At 40.0% G+C, this 26,578-nt stretch overlaps 1 protein-coding gene across 1 annotated transcript; it reads right to left on the minus strand.

Annotated features, from left to right (window-relative positions):
• Positions 1-1,768: 1,768 nt before the first annotated feature.
• Positions 1,769-26,578, minus strand: LOC144248266 (3'-5' RNA helicase YTHDC2-like). Its single transcript, XM_077790253.1, has 27 exons — positions 26,404-26,578; positions 25,686-25,776; positions 25,120-25,313; positions 23,313-23,512; positions 22,541-22,707; positions 20,002-20,104; positions 18,674-18,830; positions 16,361-16,468; positions 15,120-15,268; positions 14,596-14,731; positions 14,115-14,241; positions 13,092-13,157; positions 12,126-12,310; positions 11,879-11,975; positions 11,715-11,802; positions 11,535-11,615; positions 11,012-11,094; positions 9,985-10,090; positions 9,728-9,847; positions 9,102-9,374; positions 8,482-8,608; positions 7,833-8,038; positions 6,343-6,538; positions 5,126-5,235; positions 3,415-3,704; positions 2,842-3,019; positions 1,769-2,053 (listed from the first exon to the last, which is right to left on the minus strand). Exons 1-27 carry the CDS (start codon positions 26,576-26,578, stop codon positions 2,009-2,011), a joined length of 3,858 nt encoding a protein of 1,285 aa, XP_077646379.1. The 3' UTR covers positions 1,769-2,008.

Here is a 26,578-nt window from a genome sequence, read left to right on the forward strand (position 1 = left end):
TGCATTAATTACATGTATTAATTGCATTACCTCTGAGGAATTAATACCAAACTGAGCCACTTTCAATTGGAGATCTTGCACAACCTTCCAGGCAAAGACATGATGACTGTCATCCTGCCCTATTCCAGGAACTGCATTAAAAACTGGAAAAGCCATAGGATTATCACAGGCAACATTTGCCTTAACACTCTCCTCCTGAGGTACTTTTGGGGCACCAAATCTTTCTATTAGGTCCCAATTTTTTTATTCAGCTGCTTTCTTCCTAAGAAATTCCCAAAACTTCTGAGGCTGTCATGGAAGCACAGTTACTTGACACAGAGGCAAAGTCCATGGGGCAGTAGGGCTAGATCTCTTAGAAGCTGAACTGCCAACAGTTCCCTGCCCCACCTCAGGTGTTACTGCGGGTGACTCTTCACTTGATTTGCTGTCACTGTCCAGCAGTGGAGGATACGACCTTGCAAACTGTTCATGCAGCTCAGAGGGGGGCGGGGGGCAAATGGCTGGGCTAGAGTGGAGGGGTGTAGGTCTTAGATTCAAAGAAAAACCATAAATTTCTAACCAGGTAGAAGCTTGAGAAAGTGTTGAGAAAGAATATAAGTTCTTTATCTCTCTTGTTCACATTGTTTATAATTAGGTTTTACTACTGTACGTCATCCACTGCACACCAATAGGGTGACATGTTTTCACTTCAGGACCAATAGAGTTGGTCTGCACAAAGCTCTGTATAAAAGAGTGATGTATTTTGAAATAAATCAGTTATAGTCTCAGCCTTCTGAACAAAGTCTGTTCATTCCCATCCTGCCTCAACAGCGTCAGAGGGGAGCAGGGGGCAGACAGCTGGGTTTGTCTCTCTGCCAAAGACATTTCCGCTAACTGGCGCAGTGGTGCAGTGTATAGAGGCACCGCTGAAAGCTGCTGTGCAGGTGAGATAAAGAGGCTTAGGAGTCTGAGAAGGAGATACTCTGTCAGTCTGCCCAGAAGCCTTAGCAGCTTTCCCAAAAGCTTCAGCATCCAGCCCAGAAGCTCTAGCAACTTTCCTGGAAGCTTTGGTAGCCTGCCTGGTAACTTCCATGGGCACCTGCACTTTCTTCAAGGATGTATGCAACAAGTTCCCCATCAGAGGCCCCATCTGACTCATCCCTCCCATCAGACTCCTTTATCAACCCCAAATCTTCATCCACCTTGTACTCTGCTTGTTCCCGCTGTTTTCCATTCCTTTAATGCCTCAAAAGGCGATCTCCAAGTAACAACTAGATTGACAATAGTTTTATCTCCCGCTCAGGTGACTTCCCACAGCTTGTTCCTGACTTTTTTTCCAACCTTTAACACTAAATGCTGTGTCAGGATCAGTAGCAAAATCCTATGATCTAGCCCACAGCAATATACTACAAAGGGCATAGTCTGAAGTAGTAATTCCCTTATTTCTTAACAAAGCTTTCTATGTAGCCAAAACAGTCTCTTCCTCTTTAGATTTATCTCCCATTATCACTAGTTGGTGCCCCACCTGCTTCCAGGTGTGTTGATAGGAGAAAATCAGGTCAGGACTTGCCTGTGGCTTCCACCCGCCACTCTCAGCTGCACCAGCGCCGCCTCCCCCGCCACTCCCCAGCGGGTCAGGGCTGCCAGTCGCTGGGACCCCGCGTGGCTCCAGACCGACCACGCTGCTCAGGCTGCTGCTCCACGCGGTGGGCACCAGCTGTCACTGGTATATACACTGCATCGTGAGGCGGTCGCCACACAAAGCACAGACCACAGGCGGTCTCAGATGGCAACTCTTTATTATCGAACATGACCTTTTATAAACTTTCTAATTGTTTATACTTCTTCTACCCCAACTGTTGGCCACAAAAAATCAACATAACACCACTGGTGAACAGTAACAGTGACTTTAGTTAACTTTCTGAAAATGCTTTATCCAGCTGCAGTTCTCTCCTTATCTTTCTCCAGTTCTTCTCTCAGCCTCCTTGGTAGCAGCCTTGGAGAGAGCTCTTGATCAGCTTCTTGCCTCTCAGCTTCTTTTTGCTCCTTTAGCTAACAGGCCTGCTGTTAGCCCCTTCCACAGTAATTCATCCATGAGGGGCAGGAAACAAGTAGAGCAGAATAGGATTAAAAAGCCTAGTGATTAATTAGAATTGGTTAAAGTTTGACAGACCTTGAGATGACACCAAAATTCATCATCCTAGAGTGTAGCCTACAGCACACTACTCGCATTTCTATATTCGGGAAACATGTTTTCTTCCTTTTACACTGTCTTAATTTAAAAGCTGAAAGATTCAAGAGGAATTACTACATCCTCCAATGAGTCCATGAAGTTTCCTCTGAATGATCTCCTTCGTGTTACTGCAGTCTACTATTCAAGTATATAGGGACAACTATCACAGTAATCTCATTAAAAATGTGTGCTTTGTTAAAATAACCATCACAAAAATCAGTCATAGTAAGGCAGGTAAGACAGAATCAGTATTGATACTGAAAATCTATTATGAATGCAGAAAAAGGCAGAATCCAAAAACTTCAGAAGTATGTATATAATATACTCATTTAGTTGAAAAAAACTTACACGTTTATTAGAACAAGTTTGGGATTTTTTTTAAATCTCGTTTTTTCTACTTTGGATAGCTTTACCTCAGCAGTCCATAAATTATTTTTGCTGTATTAAACTAGTGAAACAAGGATATTTAGTCTAGATTTTTAAATTCCAGAAGGAAGTATTATGCAGTGTTACAAATGAAAAGCTACGTTAGATTCCTAATTTATCAGTAAAATACCTAACTGCAGAATGATATCAGCAAGAAATTCTATTATTTTGGAAGAGCAGGGTAGTATGTTAGAGAACTCTACCTTTCCAGACACTGGAGAAGAAGGAGTAGCACAGGGGCTGGAATAGCTACTGCTTTCTGCAGGTTTTACTGAGGACTGAGCTGATCTGTCATCTGAGGATTGTCCGGAGAGCAAAATGTCTTTTTCTTTGTACTTCTTTGGCTGGTGAAGTGCAGGAGAAGAAGATTTCACTGAAACCCTACAAAGGACATACCTTGAGTTTCACAAGCAGTCACTGAACAATTTACATCGACCTGTCCACCTACAGCATGACCCCATGTATTACAGCAACTACAACATCTATTAAACCTAACTAAAAACTCATACTGACCATTCATTGCTTTTTAATGCTACTGTTAAACTTCTTCTGCTACTTCTCAAACATCACAATTCATGGACAATATTCCTGACTGCTCTCTCAAACAGCAGCCCCAGGTATGAAATACTTCTCTTTGGGATTACAATGCAGCATACAACAGTATAACACCTTCCAAATGTACTTCCACTGTTTTCACCTATTACTAGCAGAAACTTAAGTGATACTTGTATACATAAACTGCAACCTACAGTAAGCAGAAGACCTCAGCATCTTACTTTTCAGCATGAGAGGAGTCAGACAATTCTGTTTCTGTTGAGCTTTTTCTGCTGCTGGTTGACTTCCATGTAGATGCCAAAGGAAGTTCTTCACAAGTCACAGGCCTTGGTCTCTGGCCAATTCCTGAAGGCTGCTGCAGGCCTGCAGACTGTTCTTCAGCACTCAGAACAGCTGTAATTGCTCTTACAGTTGTTTCATCAACCTGAGACCACAGCTTAGAAGGAGCTCGCATACGACGCAGAAACAAGCTGTGCCACTTCTGCCTGAGCTGCAGCAGCATACCAGCAGCCTGCAATGAATTCCAATTCTGTTAAATACTGATGAAAATTAGATCACACAGGTAAGAGAACCTTGTCTTTTCCCTATCAAGCAACACCTGGCATTCCAATATAAACAGAGCCCAGGATTGAAGGCAAGACTAAGGTCTTGGGGAAGGGGAATAATCCATATTTAAACTATGATGTTAATTTGCTTTCTTTTCCTTGGGTACAAGGTCATTTTGGAAACATTTCATTTAGCTCTGTACTAAACTTAGCTTTGTATTGTAATTCCACAGACTTTTTTTTTCCTTCTTATCTTTCAAGAAAACTCAATCCTTTCATGCTTTATGCCCTTCCTCTCAAATCAGTCTCTACTCATGCACTCTTCAGTATAGTTGATGGAAAAGAGCTCTAAGTGATATTTTTCTTACATCGACACCTGGTCAAATGTGATGACTAAATTCAGAAGACTACTGTCTAATTCTGCTACCAGAAACGCTTCCATTACGATAAATTTTTAAAAATCACTCTTCTGGACATGACTAGGAGAGACAGTATTATTATTAGAGTTGGTAAAGTTGTGTGTTTCATGACCCATAAACTGCAGCCACAGCTCCTCAAGGACATAAAGACTTCTATTTCAAAGAGGATTTGAAATTTATCCTTCCAAAATCTGACAGCAACTTTCTCTCAGCAACTTCAGCTTCAAGTGCTCCTTTTTTGATCTGATTTTGGTTATCCTCTCAGAGAAAGAAGAACACAATATGCCAATGTGACTGTTCTCTCAGCTCCTGTCCAGATTTTAGCTTATCCCAGCTTGTGCTATGGCCTGATGGAGCACCATGCAGGCAGGACAGGAGGCCAGAAGGAGCAGAAGGGCCCTTATGCTGTCACTGTCACCTGCAGCTTGCTGTCCCTTGCAGTCATCATTTTTTGTCTGCCAGTCTCTTCAGAATCTGCTGACTTGTGGAAAGGGACAAAACTGCCAAGCTCAGATATAAAACATCATATTACCCAGAAAGTTTTTGAAACAGACCCAACAGCATCTGGATTGCTGAGGCTTTCCTGCTCCCTTTTGTGAGAGACAGGACACCCACACCAATATGGAGGAAGAGGGATGAGCACTCTCACTGTTGACTTAGGTGACTATTCTCTTTCTTTCTGCTGACAGGTAAAAGAAGAGAAAGGTATGGGTGATCAAACACTGCAACTTGGATTTTGAATACACAAATTCATGCAACAGACAACTCTGTGCCAAAGGGGATTGAAGCCGTTTAATTCTTAATGAGCTTGTGAAGTAAAGGTTAAATCACAGAGTACCTAGTTCGAGAGACCCAAATGGACCATGACATTCTTGGAGAAAATTCTTGGCTACTCAAATGTTACAAAAACCTTTTCACATCTTTTTACAATTCCTCTACATGAAGCAAACCCAGGAGTAATTTCTTACTTCAGGGTCCAGTTTAAGATGGAGCCATTCATCCAGCTTCAGCAGTGCCAGATCAGCAGACGTCCTGTCCTCCATCTCACTGTCGCTGCTATCATTAGATACCCCTCCCCCTGAATTAAAGACAAAAGGTTCATCAGAATTTCCATATTTTTTCTACTATTATTTCTATACAAAAACCCGCATACTACTGTATTACCAGCAATATTTTTCCTTCTAAAATTGACTTTAAATGTAAACATTTGTAAAACTACCTCTTCTTTTCTGCAAATACACTGCAAAGTCTTTGCTCCAGATAGCAGCAATCAAGTAGCCAGACCTGCTGAAGGTCCTACTATGTAAAAACGTGGATTGATATGATGTGACCCAACTCATGTACCTTCACCAGTTTTCACAGGCCACTATACAACTTTTGCCTAAAGCTGTTGGCAAAATCACACATGCCTCTATTTCCTAGTAAAACAGCAGATTTAAAGACCCAGTAAGAAAAAAAAAATATGTATGGCTATTAATTAGGATTCTTTATTTTTCTTAAGTGCAATTCAGTCAGCATGAGTACTACTCTAAGGTTCACAGTTTAAAAGCAAGACAGGAAAGCTTTAGAAATAAGTTGGACTTTTAGTTTGATTCAAACTATGACAACTAGAAGCAGTTATTTTTGCTTCCATTCCAACAGGACTCAATTTAAATGAGAAAAAAAGAAGGAAATGTAAATATATTCTCTATTACTTACAGTTAATAGTACAGTTAACTGAAATTAAAAATTATCAGTAGAACATATCTTGAAAATGTATGTGTTAGCTAGAAGCAACATGACTTGTTTGCCATACTGATTGTTTCTAAATTATTCTGTTTGAATAATCTGGTTCAATGATTCAAATAAAGTAGTCTGCAGAAAGAGAACATGCATACTACACTTCTCAGTACCAATACTACAGTTCTCATTAGATATTGTGGCTGCATTCTTTCCTTACAAACTATACTGCAGTTTCTGAGACCCTATGACTGTGTAATTTATGGACTTGAATAGGTAAGGAATCCCAAAATGGAGAGATTTGTTACAGAACCAACAAACTCTTCCTGAATAGCTACAGGAATTATAACAGCGCTGTTTCCAGAATCAGCCAATATATGTATTAAATATTACTGAAAAATAAGCTCTGCATGTCACACGCTGATGTATACCAATGGAAACATGCCAAATCCAGACTCCAGTGTACCTTGAAAGGATGAAGATGCCTGCAAGGCATTACTTTGCAGTCTGGCTGGTCCACAGAAGAGGGCCACGGTGACAGGTGTCACAACAGAGCAGCACCTGATGTTTGCTGTCTTGTGAGCTCTCGTCATTTCATCATATATAAGCCAGTCTGTGGGGAGGGCCTGGATGGCTGCAGCTTGTCCATTTGCTGGGGCAATCTGTGGAAGAGCAGGTAAAACCAGGCTATTGTACCCTCTACCTGTAATTAATGTAAATTTGAACGTATTTCTCATTTTATCCGGGGACACTGTGGGTGCCTCAACCTGGCAGTGCCCAAGGCCAGGCTGGGTGGAGCTCTGAGCAACCTGGACTAGTGGAAGGTGTCCCTGCCCATGGCAGGGGCTGGAATGAGATAAGCTTTAAGGTCCCTTCCAACACAAACCATTCTATGATTCTGTATTTTGAGAATTAAATACATGTACAATTATATACATATAAAAATATACATGCATGTTGCTATCATGCTGGCATGGTAGTGTGGAGGAAGGTTTTAGAAAGGCCTTGGGAATCGTAAACAGAGGAAAAAGATACATTTATGTATGCCCCATTGTTTTAGAAAGGCCCTGGAAATGAGAAACTGAGGGAAAAGATACATTTATGTATGCTCCATTGTTTCAGGAAAGTCCTGCTTCAGCATTCCTCTCTAAACCCCCTTTCTCCCCACCCCTGAGCAGTTCCCATTGGACCTGGCCCCTGGGGCGGTTCTGATGTGCCTAAGATGAAAACTGTCTCTATTGTTTAGACCTTAACTCTTAATTCTGCTGTATAAAACTGTATCTGGGCAATAGCCCAGTGTCTTTGGTCCCTGCAACCGTTCAGGCAATACAACCTCTCTGGACAAGCATACCATTGGTCTCTCTTGGTCTCTTTATCTCGAATCCTAGCGGCGACTGAGGCAACGCTGCCGCTCGGACCGTGCTAACCCAGCCCTGCCTGGTGAGCCCAGGGCAGCGGGACCGCGGAAAACCCCGGCCCCGAGAGGGGACAGCTAGCCGGAGGGTCCCAGGGGGCCGGGGAGGGACGGGGGACAGCAGCGAGAACCCCCCGAAAGCCGCACATGCACATAAAAAAAGTGTGAGAATTCAACCAGATTCATCAATTATCCTACCATGGTAAAACAAAATATGTTGTTTTAAAAAGAAATGTTAAAAATGAGTTTCAGAGAAAAACTTGCTTTTAAGAATAGGGATCATTATATCTTTAAAACAATTTTATAGCAGGGCAGTTTTTTTGCCTTTTTGCCTTTTCCATCTAGAGAAAGGACTAACTGAAACGACAGAAAAATGAATCAACTCCAATTCTATCAGCTGGGTAGAACAGTATTTTCTAAAGCTGTAGTGTTAAATGCCTATACTGCTTTTGAAGTACTGACAAATAGGAAAAGACATTTCTAAAACACGTGACAGATTTTAGTGCCCTTTTTTTTGAACTATGAATTCAAAGTGTCTTTACCTTTTTATAGTGAGACTGACCAAGAACAGAGGTAGGATGAAATCGCACTTTCTTCTCCTTTGGTTCCGTCAACACCAGGCTGTCTCTGTCTACATGCACAAGATTGGGATACATCCCAGCCACTAAGGCACCTTTAATTACAGCCCAGTTCTCAGAGTTAGTATTAACATCTCTAATATCAGCTCCTCCTCTGGCTCTCACAAAACCTGACAAATGAAAGAGACAAAACAGTGCCATGTTACCTTGTGTTTGGCTCTCAAAAGGAGTCAGAAACAAAAGGTGAAATAAATGACTTCTTTGTTGCATTTTTCACCACTGCCAACCTTAACAGCACCAAGAAGAAACCATTACACTGAAATCCTTCCTGATAAGGGGTTTCATACTGACACAGAATACCACTATTTTCTACAATATAAAGACATTTCCTATGGGAATAATTCATTAAAACATGAAACGCAGTGGCATGTGGAGATGAAGGTGCTTTCAGTTTGATCAGCCACAATTCCTCATCTGCACCATACCCTGCATGAATGTGTGCATGACAGTGTATTTCAAATTAAGGAAAATTACACCAGTGAACATGATTTTTGTTACAATTTCTATATGCTTGACTTTAAACCAACGTTAAAATTGTTTCCAACTTCTCTACCTGAGGCTCTAAGCTGGCCAAGCACCTGTGTTCTCATTCCTGCAATGATTTCCATTGTGGCTCGGGACAGAAAGTTCTTTTCACAGAAGGCTCTCTCCCAGCCGTCACTGCGTGCCTTCTGCCATGCCTGAAAATGTTTTTACATTTGCCTATTAATTTGAAGGACTTAAACTAAAAACTGCAGGTGTTTTTTTAAAGATTACATTTATGTCAATAAAATGAATGCAAAACCCACTCTAAAAGTTAATGTATCAAACCAGATTATTTTTTCTGTTCAACAATTAGATTCTCTTTATGTGCTCACTCCAGTGATGATTATGTCAAATTAAAACAATAAATAAAGATCATTACATTAAGATCATGATTCAAAGTTCAGTGTAGTAGGATGCAAAGAGGCACATTGTTGAAACATTCAAAATTTTCTAGGGTTTGAAACAAAACATACTACAAAAAGGGTTCCCTCACAAATTTATGAGTCCAATACACAGGAAAGGCACTAGGCAAAAAGAAAGTCTTCTCTGAGGACTTAATCACAGTCCGCCACTCTACATCCAACTGGTACATCTGCATTTTGCTTGGGTGATGTGCTGTGATTAGTACTCTCTGAAATGAAAGACTACCTGGAAAGCCCTGAGCAGGGCCATGTGGTCACTGAATGTCCCGGCAGCAAAACGCTTCCTGCACAGCACGGCTGCACGCTTTTGGGAGGCCAGCGTGGGCAGCACAAAAGGGTCTTGGCAGGCAAGAGCACAGGCAATGGTCAGAACAGGATCCAGGCACTTCAGAACTACAGCATACAACACCATTTTACCGAGGTGTGGCTCTACAGGTAATTCAGTCAGCTGATAACCAAGCTCAGTGAGATCTTCCCAAGGGTCCAGGGCATCTATGGTCTGTTCATAAACAAACAAACAAACAAATAAAGGAGAGGAGGATGGGTACAGTGGACAAAATCAATTTACAGTGAAAGCAAAAAGGATGTGAATAATGGACTTTAACTAGACTTGTTTCCAAACACTGAAGAAGCAAGTCAGACTATTAACAGAGACAAGACTTTGAAGCACTCTCTTCCCTTGACATGGAAAAACACATCCCCACACACAAAATGAAAACAGACAACAAGCAAAACTTCAAAACATCCTTAAGTAATTAAAAACAGCTTCAGTACAAACTGAAGTCAGTAAACTGCTACACCACAAATTTGGGATCAAACACAATTACCATCTAAACCTATTCCTTTTCTGACCTTAAGCATATGCACAGCATTTCTCACAGTTACAGCAGGCGGAGGATCAGGAGCTTTCATAAGAAAGTCTACAATTGGACAATTAATTGGAGCCAGAATTTTTGTGTACAAACAGATCTCCTGCAAGGTAAAAGGCAGAACAAAAAAAGATTACCAAGATTTGGAAGCAGCCGCCAAACACATGATTTGTTGCAATTAGTAGTATGGTTTGAGGACATTGTATTTTTTAAAGTTATAGTTTCTAACTGAACATGCACCTGAAGCGGCAGTCTTAGAAGTTCTGGAGATTGAAATTCCAACATATTCTGAAATCGGAGCCTGCTGAAGAGATGAAAGCAGACCCCAGGCTGACAGCGCCCAGCCCTTGAAAATAAAATATGGGAAGTTGTGAAAATGAGGATTTCTTTCTAAAAACAAAACCAAAAGCCAACAAACAGACACAGAAACTCAGAATGGAAAAGAAGAGGCACTACCATGAAGAAAGTGTTGTTAGGTCACATGCAACATGAGAATTTCCTAATTATTAATTATTTTTGAGAGTGTGGCAATTTTTTACTGTAATTTTAACCCAACACTGAGAAATCTGGAGAAAGAAAAACAAGGCTTTTCTAATGTAAAGTGCTGTGGGTTTTTTGCTAACCTAAGACCAGTCCAAATCTCAATCATCCTTTGTTGTAAGGAACCAGTTGCAAACTTTCTTGCTTCCCCTCACATCCCCTAAACAGAAGTTATCCTTGGAGTAAAAGGTAGAATAAAGATGAAGTAACTTGTGAGTGAATGAGGGAGGAATGAGCAAATTCTCTCAGTCATATACATCTATGTGCATACATGCAGCTTAATGCCAATATGATTGATTAAACAGGCATTTGTTGCTACATAAACTTCTGAGCCCTCCCCCACAGTGCTGGGAAGAATATAATCATGGCCTGTTAAGTCATGGATAGCTTGGAGAAAGTGAAATAGGCAGTCCTCTGCCCATAGACATGATGTGAAAACATTGTGACTGCGGGTGCTACGTGGGAGAAAGAGGAAGGAGAACAAATTAATGGGGGGAAAACAACCCAGACCTTTGGGAAATGCCTGAGCATCACTTTTCTACAACTTGGGAGATTATTCCAAGGAAATACATGCTGACGCCTACTCGTCTGCAGAGAACCAGTGTTGGCCTCTATGCAACACAACACCGGAATAGGCCAGAAACAATTACTATGTTGTGTGGTTTATTCTAAACAGAAAGGACTGTGCATATCTGCAAAATGGGAACCACTATGAGGCATTTATTACCTGCCTTTTCTCTGGATAGCACTGGCTTTTGAAATCCACCCCATTTTTAGCACTGTAGCACAACTCAGTGCATCAAAAGACTTCTAGAAAAACAAAGAAAGGAATACAAACTGAAAACTCAATAGGGTACATGAAATACAAGTTACTAGTTAGTTAGATTACCAACAGGAGTTTTCTAAAAAGTATGAAATAGTAATATATACAGCAGCTTCTGAGACAAAGGTACCTTCTCAATTTCAAGTGAATTAATGAGGGTATCTCCTTTCTAGTATCTTAATGCTCCACAAGTTTTGAAATTCAAGATTTTCAAGGTTTTTTAGACGGATAGCTTACAGTATTTGTCTTAAAACAAATTCATGTTGAAGCCTTTCAGAAAGGACTGTTGCCTGACAGGCACTAGCTCTCAGCTAGTAAAAGCTTTTTCTCACTTTACTGTAAAGTAATAAAAAAAAAAAAAAAGTTCTCCAAAATTTATACACTGTGTGTTTTAGAATCACACTAGGAAAATTTAAGGCAGTCCTACCTCTTTCACCTTGCCTGAGTCAATGACAAACACCACATCATTGACTGTTATGCTGGTTTCTGCAATATTAGTAGAAAGAATCTGCAAAGAAAAAACCCAAAACCACCAAAACTATAATAACTGCAAAAGCAATGGCAAAATAGGTTATTGTGGCATTGGAAAAAGTCCTCTAATACTTGCAATTTTGCGGATGCCAAAAGGTGGACTTTCAAGCACTTTCTTCTGGTCCAAAGTCTGCATACTTGAATGAAGCACGAAAACTTGGTATCTAATGCAAGACAAAAGGAACATTTTAAGGATCCTTAAAAGAAGCAATGAAAAGCCACAGTAACTAAAGGTTTTACCTGTGAGCATTATCAGAAAATCTCTTGTCATCCAAAACAATGCGGTCCCTCAGGCTCACTATCTCATCATGCCCAGGAAGAAATATTAAAATTGCTCCTAAAAAAGGAAGTGGGTTTGCAAAGTTAAACAGAAAATTCAAATACATGTCGAATAGCACTCAGAAGGTTTTAACATCTGTGGATTGCTGAAAAAAGAGCATAATTATCAGAAGTCAAATCCACAACCACTGGTTAGGTATTTACCTACCTGCATCAGAACTATGACAGATGCTGTGAAGTAAGTGCATTATCAGATCCAGATCCACTTTTTCATCATCAAAACTGTGATGGTAAGCTGTCAGTAGCTCTCTGTCCTCTGCACTAAGGTCACTAGCACTTTTTTGGACCAGGGAACTGGAACTTTCATCCATGTTTCCAAATCCAAATGAAGCGCTGTAACAGGAAAATACACCAGAATCAAGGCTGCCCCTTCGGGTTTGCATTGAGCCATCAACTCAAACTTAGATTGAGACCAACATGACTGTTGGTCTTGAATTCTGATGTTTAAGTGCTGCAGAAGGGAATCACCATACTATTACTGTTTACCAATTCCAATGTTAACCCAATGAAGGATGCCACTTTATTTATTAGTGTTAACTTTAGTTTTCTTCAACTTCATTGAAACACAACCATAAGCAAAGTATAAAGATACTTCTCGTTTATCTGTTCAAGTAAAAATATTTGAGAGATACGTCTTCTCCAAAAATTTCCCACTAGCAGAAACTACACTAAAAGAAATTATAGTAGAGATAATCTTTACAAAACACTACCACAAGTATGATAACTGTAAGTTAATCAGAGAATCATTCTTGAATGGCCTAGTGTACACATTACTTCTGCAAATTTTCTTTAATATGCCTATTACATATAAAAAATATAGATAAAAACACATTACAGATTTGTTTCCAAAATAAGCATGTGAAAAGAAAATGGTACATAGTATAGAATTAGCAAGTTGTGCAAGCATAAACAATATGCTATTGAGTACAAACTTTTTTGCTGTTTATTTTTTGAAATACTCCTATTCTTAAAAAAAGGTATTGCTATTAAGTCCAGATTTTAGAGCATGAAAAGCTAAAACCTGTTCTGATTAGAAGAACACAAATCTCAAATTTCCCATCACAACTCTATGTATATCATATACAACTCATTCTGCAAAACAGTTACAGCTTACCTGTAGGATTCCAACAGATGAACAACCTCTGTCTGTCCAAAGTGCCTAGCCCAGTCCACAGCCATCCTGAAATAGTTGCACAAGTATTTTTATTAGACTTTTCACTTCAAAAGATGCATATGAAGAGCACATCAGGAGAGGCAATTGACATCAGACTTTTGTACCCATTTCTGTATTGACATCAGTACTGTTATTGCTGGATCTGCAACTTCCCATTTGAAAGTGCTTGAATAGGTGTTAACAGCTGACTTTTAGGTGACTACAGTTCTTTACCACAATAGAATGTCAGTTTTACACAGGAGCAAACATGCTCAAGGAAGTGAGGAGGAAGAAGGTGCCATTCCTTTAAAAATGGTGCAGAGATCAGACCTGCCTGTTTGCAGTATCCTTGAAGTCATCTCAAAAAGTCACACCCCAGGCATAACATCTGGTTATTTCATGTCTTTCAGAAGCTGTCCTCACTATGCAGTTCACCCTTTTAACTTTAAATTGCATTTCTTCCCCAAGTTATTCAAATGTTAGTACCAAATATCAGACCCCTGGAATCCTAATTCTTATCATTCCATACTACAATTATTTACTGTACTTCCCTGTTTATATGAAGACATACTCCATGACCACAAAACCTGAGTTTCTACAGATCCACAAATATTTTTACATGCTACAATATATTTAGAAACATAACAGAAAGATCTTCTGATATGTGTAACTCCATGAAAATAGGAATTGCCAAATATTTTGGTTCAATTCAGTAGATTACAGTTGTTCTACTAACCAGTATCTTAAACAAGACCTACTGAAACAAAGTTTATAGCTCACAATCAAGACCATGTAATTAAGAATTCAATTTAGAATTTACAGAAAACAATGTGATTATCAGGAGTTAGAAATTGTTGAGGCTGTCAAAATCTATAGTTCTTACAGCAGTGTGATAAGCTAGCAAATTAATTTAGATGTTAAAGAATTTTCTTCCTCTCTCCTATATTGACAAATAAATCTATCTTTTGGTTTCTCTGTTTTTACCAGCCATTAGATGATTTGCAGTGGATACTTGCTCCCATGCTGATCAACTGTTCTACTTGACTCAAAAAGCCTCTCCCTGAAGAAATCATCAGAGCAGTCGCACCAGTTTCACTGTGCCTATAATCAACTGAGAAATAAAAAAAAAAAAAAAAATCCAGCAAACCCAGTAGAAATGTTATTTTTTCATCTAAATATAGTACAAATACTGCTTTCAAATTCCAGCCCAAAGAGAATTTGTTTCCTCACTTTATCTCTGAAGTTAGTTCATATGAATTCTACACTGTTTTAGAAACACACTTCTGTCAATACTTCAAAACAACAACTAACTAAACAACTCATTATTTCTGCTAGCCCTATCATTTTTTCAGTCAGCATCAGAATGCAAAGGTAACACCATTTGAAACTGGAGATAAAAGTAGCCATAAAAATCTAAGTACATCTGAGGTTGCTCTTTTCTTATGCAATAACACATGAAACTTACCACTGACATTTTCAGTTAAAATAAGATTTAACAGCTGAGCAAACGAATCAATATCTTTATGCAACCAGATGTCAGAAAGACAGGAATCCATTTCTTTTACTATCCACGGTTCAAGGCAATTCACATCTTTTTCAGTCTGAAGACAAAAAACAATATTGAAAGCTTCATCTTTTCCAAGAGTTGTCTTTATTCTCATACATTACCCACAAAGAATTGCAATGGTTATTTTTCCCAGCAGCCACAGAACCCAGCACTCAGGTATCAGTTCATGCATTGATTTTGTCATACGCAAGTACGAACACAATGGCAGTCGAGCCATTTGATCTGAGGAAAAGCTGTGTGCAACCACCCGAACTGAAGAGCACACTTCAGCTAGAGCCGTTCATCCTCATCAAGTAATCTTTAAAATATGTTAATGTCCTGAAAGACTCGACAGAATTTTAGAAAACAGATTTTAAATGGCTAGTAATACAACACAAATATAAACACCTGTAACATCTCTTCCGACTAAAGAAAAAACTTACCAGTTGATTAAATACTGTGTCACCGCCATCATCCAACTGTTTGTACTCCTCATTTGTCCTTGGAACCGATTTTTGTCTCCGAGATGTCCCTTTGTTAGTGTTATCTTGAGCTGAACACCACTCAGCAAGAGTGTTCTTCTGTTTCTCTTCTAGAATGTGAAGTATTCCCCAAGAAAGTTTTAGAGTCATATTTATTATCCATTGTTTTCTACTAAAAAAGTTAGTCACAGCAGGTTTTACCAAGTTTTACCCATTCAACATCTTTTTTTAGTCTAGAATGCTACTACCAGTCCAACAGAAATGACATGTTTAAGGGTACCCAAAGTGCACTGCACCAGGGCTATAAAAACGAGGTAAAACCCAACACTTTGGTGTTTAACCCCCCAAACCTCCATTATTCCAAACTACTGCATTCAAAGTATCTTCCTTAAGTAATCACCTTCCACACAATCTCAGGCCAGATCTTTTTCCACAAATGGAATTCTGAAGACAAGTGATACAGTCCCTGCATGTAACAACTTACTTTTCTACACCAGTGGAAGAAACATCAGCAAACACCAGTGTCCTAACTGAACTTTTCTGACCCCAGTGATCAGAGATGAGCACTGTGATCAATACCCAGTTAGGACTGGATATTGAATGTTATAGCTTTGGGGTTTGCATTTTTTACTTTTCCTTTAAATAATCACTGGGATCATTACTTTCAGTTGCCAGGAAAACTTCTGAAGCAGTATCTACTTAATCAACTTAAAACCAATGATGTTTAGCTCAAGAGTGTTAACACTTAAAAAAATACATCCATGCCTGAAGAAAGCAGTGAAAAATGTTACTGAAGGGAATACCTTGTCCATTTAGTGCAAGATGTACAAAATCATGCCTGCTTTAATAGCTGCACTTTAATTTGCACCCAAAGGTACAGAGCATCCTATGCTTCTTTAGCATTCATGTGGGCAGAGCCCCCAGTTATATATAACTCTACAGCATAATAATTAGAAAAAAGATGACATTCATCAACTGAGTGAAAACAGAATGCAACCACTGAATCAAAGTGATCTTTTTTCTTTAATTGCATAAACTATTTCCATAATGTAAATATTGACAGCTTAAAGATACTTGCTGTCATCTAAATCACACTCATTTAATCTCCTGACTCTGGAATTTCAACAGAAAATAATCCTGTTAATTGTTTGTTCAATCAATGATTCTCATTGCCAACCCTTAGAATTAACAAGTCCACTGACCTTGCTGCTTCTTTTCTTTGTACTTCACCATCTCTTTGTTTGTATACCCAGTGCTTCGTAAAATGTCCTCCAGAAACATCTCTTTAACTTCAAAAGGTCTCCCTTGGACTAAAATAGAAAAAATCCGTAAAAGATCATATATTCACCAGCTTCACTTACAGAATTAATTTTTTAAAAAACTACCTTCACTGGAGTTTATTTTTCTCGAAACTGTACAAAACAAAACATTTCCAAAATCAAATGCCACCTTGTTTCTCCTCAACCTCTTCAATTTTATGAAGTGTTCCAGCAGATGTTCGTAAGATTGACAATTATTAACTACAATTTTTTTTTAAACGAGAAAAAGAAAACAGCTGTTTTTGTTTAGGCTTACAAACAAGAACTTGCCATGTAAGTCTCCCATCTGGATTAAAAATGTAATTAAATAATAAGCAATTAATACAGCTTTTTGCAAGGTTCCACACAGAGACAGTAAATCTTTGTACTGAACTCCTTTCTTTTCATGAGAATCATGTGAGAAGGCAGCCTTATCTCCATGTCCTCTACTAATTCAGCAAAGCTGAGCTTTCTTTACTGAATACTTCTTGACAGATGAGACATCCCAGCGGCCTTTACCTTCTGATAATTTATCCTGATCTCTTTTTCAACAGGACTGTTTTCTAGACCTTATCTGTCGACATTGCAGGATGCTTTTTGCATGAAGATTAAAATCTCTACATTTTGATTTCTTGTTCCTTAACCTGACTCAGGAACACTCAGGATTTTCCTTCAGAAAGAACAATCCACAATTCACATACTTTTAGAAGCTGGTCACAGAGGAAGCCTTCCAACACTGATCACAAACTCTGTGTACTACAGCGATCCACAGCCACAAAATGTGGTTTCTGTGGTCAGGATTTTGTCAGCCGTATTGCTGAAGAAGACTCAAACCTTGTATATTAAATTAACAGACAAAGCCACTTCTTTTAATTCTTAAATTAACAAAAAAAAAAAAAAAAAAAACAAAAAACCCCAAAACAACAACAACAAAAAAAAACGGGGAAAAAATATCTTTTGAATTGTTATTGGCCTGTTACATAACCAGCACAAACACTGTGGTAAACTGGAGAGATTGGGAGAGATTGCCAGCAGATTTTCCAACACAAATTGACCAATCTGAAAGAACAGGAAGCTGCAAAAAGACTAAACTGGAAAGTCATACAACAATCATAACTGAGGCACTCCCTTGCAAAAAAAATTCAAAGAACATGAAATCACGTGTAATTTCCAGATTCCTGTCTCCAACAAGCTGCAAACCTTATTCAACTGGGCAGAAATTCAAAACTGAGAACTAAACAATTCCATCTGCAAAAAAAGGAAGGAAAAAAAGGTTTCCTCCTCACAAACATTTGCTAAAATAAACCAGTAAGCAATCCCATTTCCTAAAACCATTGAGATTTTTTTTAAAAAGGCTGACATGCAGAGAGTCTACCTGATTGTCAGATAAAGCATTTCTCTTAAAAGCTACTTTTCAAAACACATTAAAGTTGGACATTACTGTTGAAAAAGTAAGAGGATTGCAAGGTGCCAGAGGAGGTCACCCATGCAGAAAACCTGCAAGCCAGGAGGGTGGGGCAAAAACCGCAAACCCACAAAAACCCGCAATCTCCCACGCATTTACATTTTGGCTTTACTAAAGATCAGTCAAATAAAATTAAACCAGCAAATAATGGTAACTTTTCTTTGCATTTGAATGTAGTCTAACTGCAGGTAACTGAGTCTGCAAACAAACTAAGCAAAACTGGATGTCTTTTCTGAATATTTACCTAGATGAACAACTACTAATTTTCCTTAAATCAGAGAATCATGTGATTCTTTTTTCATGTGAAATCCAATCTGCCTAAGCCTGTATTTCTGAACTGAACTGGTACAGTTATCTGTGTTTTATCCAGTAACCAGTGACAACCTTCACAAAGCCTGAAGAGTAAGATCCTACTGGAATGCACTGATATATATCACACTCATGTAGCTCCTAAGTCCTGTATCAGCATGAAGACAGAACTTCAATAACCTCTTCCTACTTCTTCAATTAAGAGTGGAGGGGGGCAGGATGTACCTGCATTTACAGAACTCCCAGTGACTCAAACACTTCACTTTGAATGAGGTGCAAACAGTCAAGAAACAAGAAACCTGCATACAGAAAGAACAAGGATTCCTGGAATTCTCAGTGTATTAATCATGTGCCTTTACTCAGAATAATTTGCTACAGTTTAGTAAGATCTGTGAGTCTCAGGGCAGGTATACTCAGACTTAAGAGTTAAGATCACGACTTACTATGTATTACTGGGCAGCTTCCAAAATACCTAATAAAGAGATTTGCATCTAGAGCAGCACTAGAGAGAATTAGTTTTAAATTATTCTGGTTTTGCAGCACATCTCTCAGTTTTATTAGCAAGAAGTCGCTGAACCTATCCCTCTCATGTACTTCATCCTGTAACAAAAGGGGAAAAAAAGAGATAAAAAACCATCACAGATTCACAACTTCTGACAAAAACAAACTTCTCTAAAAAAAAATACATGTTTTGGTGGCACATTACAGAGGCCTTAAAATGTGTGAGTCTAGTTTAAGTAATAGGTTTTTTTTAAAAAAACTATCCATAAAGAAACAAAAATGCCTCAAAAAGTTTTTGTCAGCGCTGAGTGCATTGCAATGCTGAAGCTGTAAGCACCTTAACTTTAGAGGCTAAAGTGAGTATCTGAAACCTCTCTGGTTTTGTATTTGAAGCCAAATTTCAAGAAAACACCACAAACTACAAATCTTATTTTAATAAATTCTCACTTCACCACTGATAAGCATTTAAAAAAATGTATGACACCACATAATCAGAAAAACAGACAAATTGCTTAGACAAGTCATACACAAAGCCTATAAGTTAAGGTACATAACTGATTAATCATCTTTTTCATTCTTCTGTTTTGATTTATATTATGAATGAAGGAAACAAGGACTCAAAATACAAAGTTTGTAGGCTGACATCAAGAATGTATAAATCATTCTCATGCTTTTTTAACTCTGATAAACAGGCAGGCACCTAAACTTACCTTTTCATCTTCAGTACTTAAGTCTTGCCAAAAACATTCTAGTTCCCTTTACTTATTCAGTTCCATCATAGGAATATTGACATAATCACAAATGAACAATCTGAATAGTTTGCTAGCAATTAGACTCCACATTATCTAGAAAACTCTGGGCAAACAAATGGACTGAAAACCTGTATTGCTAAAACAAATGGTAAGAGAAAATCTGACACAATCACATTGAACCACATCAAGGTAAGCCTCCCTAAGGATTTTCTGCTGACCATGGAAGTTCAGAAATATTTACACTTCTGTCCCTCTCCACTCCTCCTGATTCCACACTTAACCATTGGCATGAAAATAAGATATTTTTACAGGAAAAACGCAAACACACAGAAAAACACCAAACTGCACGAAACATGCATTCTACTCTGAGGACTCAGAAAGTCTTTGAAGTTGATTCAGATTCTACCAAACAAAAACACCTAAAGTGCTCAGCAAATTTCAGTAAAACAAATGAGGACCTCATTTTCCAAAGCAATACATATTGCTCCACCCCACATGAAAGACCACAGGATGCTCACCACAATAACATGGGTCACGGTGGAGAGAGTGCTGTCTCCTGCCATCAGCGTGCCAAGGAGCATGTCATTAGTGCAGAATGTTACCAGCGTCTTTGGAGAAACCCTATGGATCACATCACAGAGACAACTCAGGGGTTTGCAACATTTAAAGCTTTCCATGGATCAAAAATTAAAGCAGCTGCTGACCAGAAGAGAAATTACAGTTCTCTCCTCAAAAGATTCATGCACACCACTTGTTTTTAAACTATGCCTTTTCCCAGACATTTCCTAACAATTTGTAGTGCTTGCGCCTCAAAACTCTGGACAACGTATTAATTGAAAGAATAAGATTCAATATTAATAACTAAGGAAATAAAAGAAAACTGTGAAGAAAGCCTGCACGTCATTCATTTTACTAGAAAATTCCATGTGGAAAACCAGGTTCCAATTCCTCAGCCTGTGCTTGGATATAGCCTTTGTACTTGTCTACACGTGGTGGGATGAGCCTGTCTGGACGCCAAGTGCCTACCCAAGCCACTCTATCTGTCCTCTCCACGGGCAAGGGAGAAGAAACATAACAAAAAGACTCCCAGGCCCCAGAGAAAGATAAGGAGAATGTGGGTCTCTCCCACGGGAAAGTGGGCTCTCCACGAGCTTCTCCAATATGGGTCCTTCCCATGGGCTGCAGTTCTCCAGGAACTGCTGCAGCACAGGTCCTTTTCCACAGGGTGCAGTGCTTCAGGAACAGTTTGCTCCAGTGTGGGACCCCACAGGGTCACAATCCTGACAGCAAACCTGCTTCTGTGTGGCTCCCTCCCCGGGGCCGCAGCTTCTGCCAGGAGCCTGTTTCAGCACAGACTTCCCAGAGGATCACAGTCTCCTCTAAGCATCTACCTGCTCCAACACAGAATCCTTCACAGGAGGATCCCTGCTGCACCACAGACCTCCACGGCCTGCTGGGCCACAGCTGCCTCACCATGGGCTGCACCATGGGCTGCTCTGGCACCTGGAGAATCTCCTCCCCTCCTGCACTGACCTTCCTGTGTGCAGAGCTGCTTCTCTCACATGCTTTCACCACTCTTCATGAACTGCTGCCTCTGTTGTGCAGGTTTTCCTCCCCCATTCCCCACTGTCCCAGAGGCACTATCACCATCACAGATAGGCTCAGCCTTGGCCAGAGGCAGGTCTGTCTTGGCTGGCACCGGCTCTGTCACACACGGGAGAGGCTTCTGGCACGTCCTCACAGAAGCCTCCCCACAGCTCCCAAAGCCTTGCCTTGAAGACACAATTCATTACAGCTAAATCACAGAGGCATCTGCTTGATCCTCTGGTTTTTCAGGAGGTGAAAATACTGAAATGTTACAATTCCATACCTGGGGCACAGTTAGCTGTCCCAATAAAAACAGCAATTCTCACTACTCCCTCTGCTACTGCCATCCTAAAAGAGCTGAAAAGTTCCTCTGTACTGTACTCTACAGCTTTTCTCTGGAAGACAGTTGAGAAAACCTTAAAAATTATGTTTCTGTCTTACTAGAAACACCTCTCAACATCTCCACTCCAAATTTCTTTTGTCCACAGTTCAAAATATTGTTATCTCCCCCTTTCAGTGTTTCCCTGGAGTAATTGTATTGATTTTTCTCAAGCTGGATTTTCTGCACTGCTCCCAGTAATTCTACCATTTTCACCTGACTTTGCTCTTCTTCTGCCAGCATAGTACTTCCATATATTAATCATTCGGCTTATTTGTGACACATCTTCACCAGCTCTTCTAATCTCTTAATATCCTTGTGAGCTTTCATACACATATTTGAATTCTTATTGTGGCTTCATTGTTCAAGTGCATTCATTTTCACCAGCTATGTGTTATCTTTGTTCACTCAAGCAACACAACCTTTAGCCATCTTCTGGTCACTCATATCTCAACTGCTGGCCTTTCCCTGAAATGTCATTTCGCTACACGGTGCAAAGATGTAAAAACCCCAAACAATCCATTCATGCTCTGCTTTACAGACAAATTCATCAAGTGATACTGAAACCTCTATTTTTACATCACTTCATGTTTTAAACACAGCAGCTGAAGAAGAATACATTTAATCCAGGCTAGACTGATAAATAATGCTCAGCTTCATCAGTCACATTCCAATTTTTCTGTTTTCCCTTTTATGGCTCCTATCAACTCTCACTACATAACATTTGTTACAGCATGCTGGTTTTCACACCTACCTTCTAAGCTTGCAGACCTTTTGAATCCACACATGTTAAAAGCAGAGAAGAGGGGGAAAAAAAGAAGAAAGTGTAGACTTGATCTGAAAATCAGACAAGGATTTCCATGCAGAAGAAATCAACAGAAAATACCTGAGATTCAGTTCTGTAAGACAGCCTTCTACATGAAACTGCAAAACACAGGAAGAAAGCCATCCTTTTCACTCTTACGTATTCCTTACCTGCAGTAACGTATCCCATCTGTGAGGCTGCAGCACAAACATACTGCAGTTTCAATGTACACAAGATTCACAAGACCAACACAAGATCAACCGACACTTAGAAGTACCATTGGTACCTGCTCTCTAACCGGATCTGGTAACCAATTGTCTGGCCAATCTTCTCTCTTCTTTCTGCTGCCACTCTTTCAGCCACTGCAACAGCTGCTAAACGTCTTGGCTGAGTACAAAACACACGACAGGGAGTTCCATTCTTGTAGCAGTCATCAAGGATAAATTGAGGGATCTGTAAAGAAGTGGTTCAAATTTGCTATTTGAGAAAGTCACAGCTTTGTTAGCACAGGGAAACCATTAACTGCATATCAATATTGCACACTGCAAAAGACTTTTCATTACAATTATCACAGCAAGCATATCTGAATCAGCAGAAAGTGAATTTCTAAGTATAACCTATTTAGGTTTTTTTTAAAGAAAAACCTTACAGTGCCTCCCTCCTGCTTCAGAGAAATCTAAAAAAAAAACAAAGCCCTGCAGATAATCTCACATTTTAACACAAAAAATAGATTACTCTGGATACTAAGAACAGAACTAGCCTTAGAAGAAAAAGGGTTATACAAACATCACAGCCACTTTCCCTTCAATATTTTGTATTATTTTAATGAAAAAATGGTATCTACCAGAAAATTGTAAGGAATCATTTTTGCTTCTAGTACCTATCTAGAGGCTTAGTGTTTCAAAAGCAAGAAAATAAATTGGAACAACATTTTCAATCATACAGGAAAAGGAAAGCCTTGAAATAGCATCAAAGTACCCCATATCACAAATTTTACACAACTGGCATTAGTTTAGAATAAATACTGTTATAGTTTTTATATCATTGAAGCAACATACCTGCGTCGTTTTTCCTGATCCAGTCTCTCCTATAATCAGAACGATTTTATTGTCCTTTATGGTTTGGACAATTTCTTCCTGTTTTTCAAGAACTGGTAGTGACTGCCTGAAGGAATCAAACTCTGATTCCCCTCTTTTCCCTGGGACCTGGGGGATACCATCATTAAGTCGACCACTTGTCTTGTTTACTTCTTTCTTTTCTGTGAAGACAAGTTAAAAGGTCATTTATGCAGACACAGAGGAAGGTCACAAAAACACTGCTCAAAAATTACTTAAAAATGTACTTAAAAATTAACATTGATGGCTTTTTATGCATCCCTGTGGGTAAAGTGACAAACCCATCACACATTTAGACGTCATATTTATAGCATGTCCTGCAGTGCTTGCAATAGGTATTTTTCAAAACAGTTATTACTTTCATAGGTATTTTGAAGAAAACCAGACTCTTCCAGATCATTGCTCCAAGTCAAAAAAGCCTACAAAGAGCAAAAGGAGAAACAAACTAAACCAGAGAATATCAGCCTGGCGTATTTTGGTGGCCTTTGTATCTGCGCCCACATTTCACACCTGCAGTTCCCCCTAGAAATACACACTGACAGAGTTAAACCTTTAAGCTATTCCACACGTTTGCCTGAAATCATACCAATGCAAGCATGCTGTATCAAGAGCCCTGGCCCCCACGCAGCAGTGCGATGTGTTAGAAAGCAGTGCATAAGTAGCCAAAAAACAGGCACATCTTCTGAGGGAGCTACTTCACATCCATCATTGCAAGTGCTACTCTATATTTCGTTGAGAATTATTCTCTGGCAGAATGAAAAGTTTGCTGTAAACTCAGTTATACATATGTAATGCCATTAACAGATTCACATACTAAATTTCAAGCTCTGTTGTACCAAGACAAACGACTAAGAGATCAGGAGAACTAAAAATACATTCTTGAGATGCAGAGAAAGGCAAATATTAGACTGTTCATTAACTTATCCCTTACATTCCTAAGACATTGCATTTCAGTACTTTTATTACAGCTTCCCTCTGGTTCATATAACAATCCTATTAAACAACTAAAACAATTGGAAATAACAGCAAAGAAAGCACGTCAAGAAGAGACACCACGTATCAAAACCATGCAATTAAACAAGGCATACTGGTACAAATGTTTTCTGTTCACTACACCCATCTCTGCACACAGAAACACAGTGCAACTCTTCCACTTGTAGCTGCTAAAGCAATAATTTAGATGAAAACCTTGCTTTTAAAAAGAACCCCAGCATTTCGACAGAAGTTTGTCTTTCTGTGAACTCTTCCATATTCAAGAAATCAAGAAGTCTGGACAGTAGTCTCTTAAGGACCAAATCTATTTTGTAGAGATGAAGAAGTAAAAACTGAAATTTTTGATTTATCAAGGACATTAATTTCTATAAGCAGAACAGACAACCTCATTTTCTAATATAGGCGTTCTTATGGCATCACAGTAACACTGACTCTTCAACCCCACCTCATAGTTACTTCTGTGAAGCCACATTTCAAAATGTGCTTCCAAAAAGATTTGGCTGGACTGGCTCAAAGATTCTAAATTAACACAACACAAGGTGGACATCTCAATGTGCATGATATGACTTCCCAAGTTCCTCACAGCACCAGTTATAAAAGACCTTAAAAGTAAGGAAAATTAATGCATTTGTTTGAAGGTGTCTGTTAGGACACCAGAGGGGACAGAGCAGGAAGAGGTTTGTTTTGTCACTGGGTTGCAGGTGGTTTTGAGTGGTGTCGATGGACAAGTCCAAATGAGAACACATGCTGAACGTACCAGATTCAACAGCACAGGCACTTCCTCGCTCTGTCCTTGGCAGGAGCTCCGCGCGTTCCTTATTTGTGACGGGAAAGCGCTGAATTAGGCTCCGAACGGCGTGTTTCGTACAGAGAGCCAAGTCACAAGTCATGACTGCGTGTGCCTCTGACACATCCTTCTTCCTTACAGTCAGGTATCGATTGGCTCCTTTTCTGTCAGGGGGAGGGAAAACTTATTTTAGGAAAAAGGAACCTACTCTAGGTTAACTTTTATCTGTCAGGGTATGAGATGCTAAGCAAAATCTTTGGAAAAAAAACAGAAATCACAGTGAGAACCTTTTTTAATGGAGCCATTAAATCCACAGAGTATAAAATCATGCTGTCCCAAAATGCATGTCACAAGCTTTTCCAAGCATGCATACAGCAATGAACAAAGATGCTCATATCTGTAGCTACTTTTACACTTTTTTCTCTAATACTATTCCTTGCAGCAAGTTGAGGATGTTGAAAACATCAATCAGGTTATCATTAGTCTTGAAATTCTATCATCTGCACCAAAGAACTGAAAACTGTACCCCGACTCACCCTTTGCTTTTAGATACCAGTCCAAGAGACTGACAGAGCCGGTGAACAAATGCTCTTTCAGTACTAGTGAAGCTAGAAGGAAATTCCATCTCTAGAATGATAAATAATAATGAAAAGACAGTAACAATGCAACAGGCAGTAATCTTGACAACTCAATGTTACAGAACCACAGAATTGTTAGGATTGGAAGGGAGACCACCCAGTGCAACCCCCCTGCAGGGTCACCTGGAGCAGGTGACACAGGAACACATCTAGGGTTTGGGATGTGTCCAGAGGGGGAAACTCAACGCTTTCCCTGGGCAGCAGTTTCAGTGCTCTGCCACGCAAAGGAAAGAAGTTCTCCCTCAAGTTCAGGTGGAACTTCTTCTCTTTGAATTTATGGCCATTGCTCCTTGTCCTGTCACCAAAAAGCCTGCACCGCCTTCCTGGGACTCATCTCGGAGATATTCATATGCATTAGTGAGATCCCCTCTCAGTCTCCTCTGGGCCAAACAGGACCAACTCCCACAGCTCTCCTGATGAGAGACCTCCATCTCAGTGGTCTCTGCCGGACCCGCTCTATCAGCTCCCTGTCTCCGTGCTGGGGAGCCCAGAGATGGACACAGCACCCCAGCCGTGCCTCACCAGGGCCGGGCAGAGGGGCAGGATCCCCTCCCTGACCCGCTGCCAGCGCCCTCCCCACACCCGCAGCTGCCCCGGGCCGGGCCGTGCCGCGCACCCGCCTCGTCCCCGCTCCGGAACCGCTCCAGGGCCAGCTGCGCCGCTATTGCCACCACCTCGTCCACGCCGGCGGCCCCGAGGGGCTCGGCCCGGGCGCGCACCGCGGCGGCGGCAGCCCCGTCCCCCGCAGCCCCGCCGGGCTGCCGCCGCGGGACCCGCCCGTGTCGCGACAT

Source organism: Lonchura striata, chromosome Z (assembly GCF_046129695.1).
Source record: "Lonchura striata isolate bLonStr1 chromosome Z, bLonStr1.mat, whole genome shotgun sequence".
Lineage (NCBI taxonomy): Eukaryota > Metazoa > Chordata > Aves > Passeriformes > Estrildidae > Lonchura > Lonchura striata.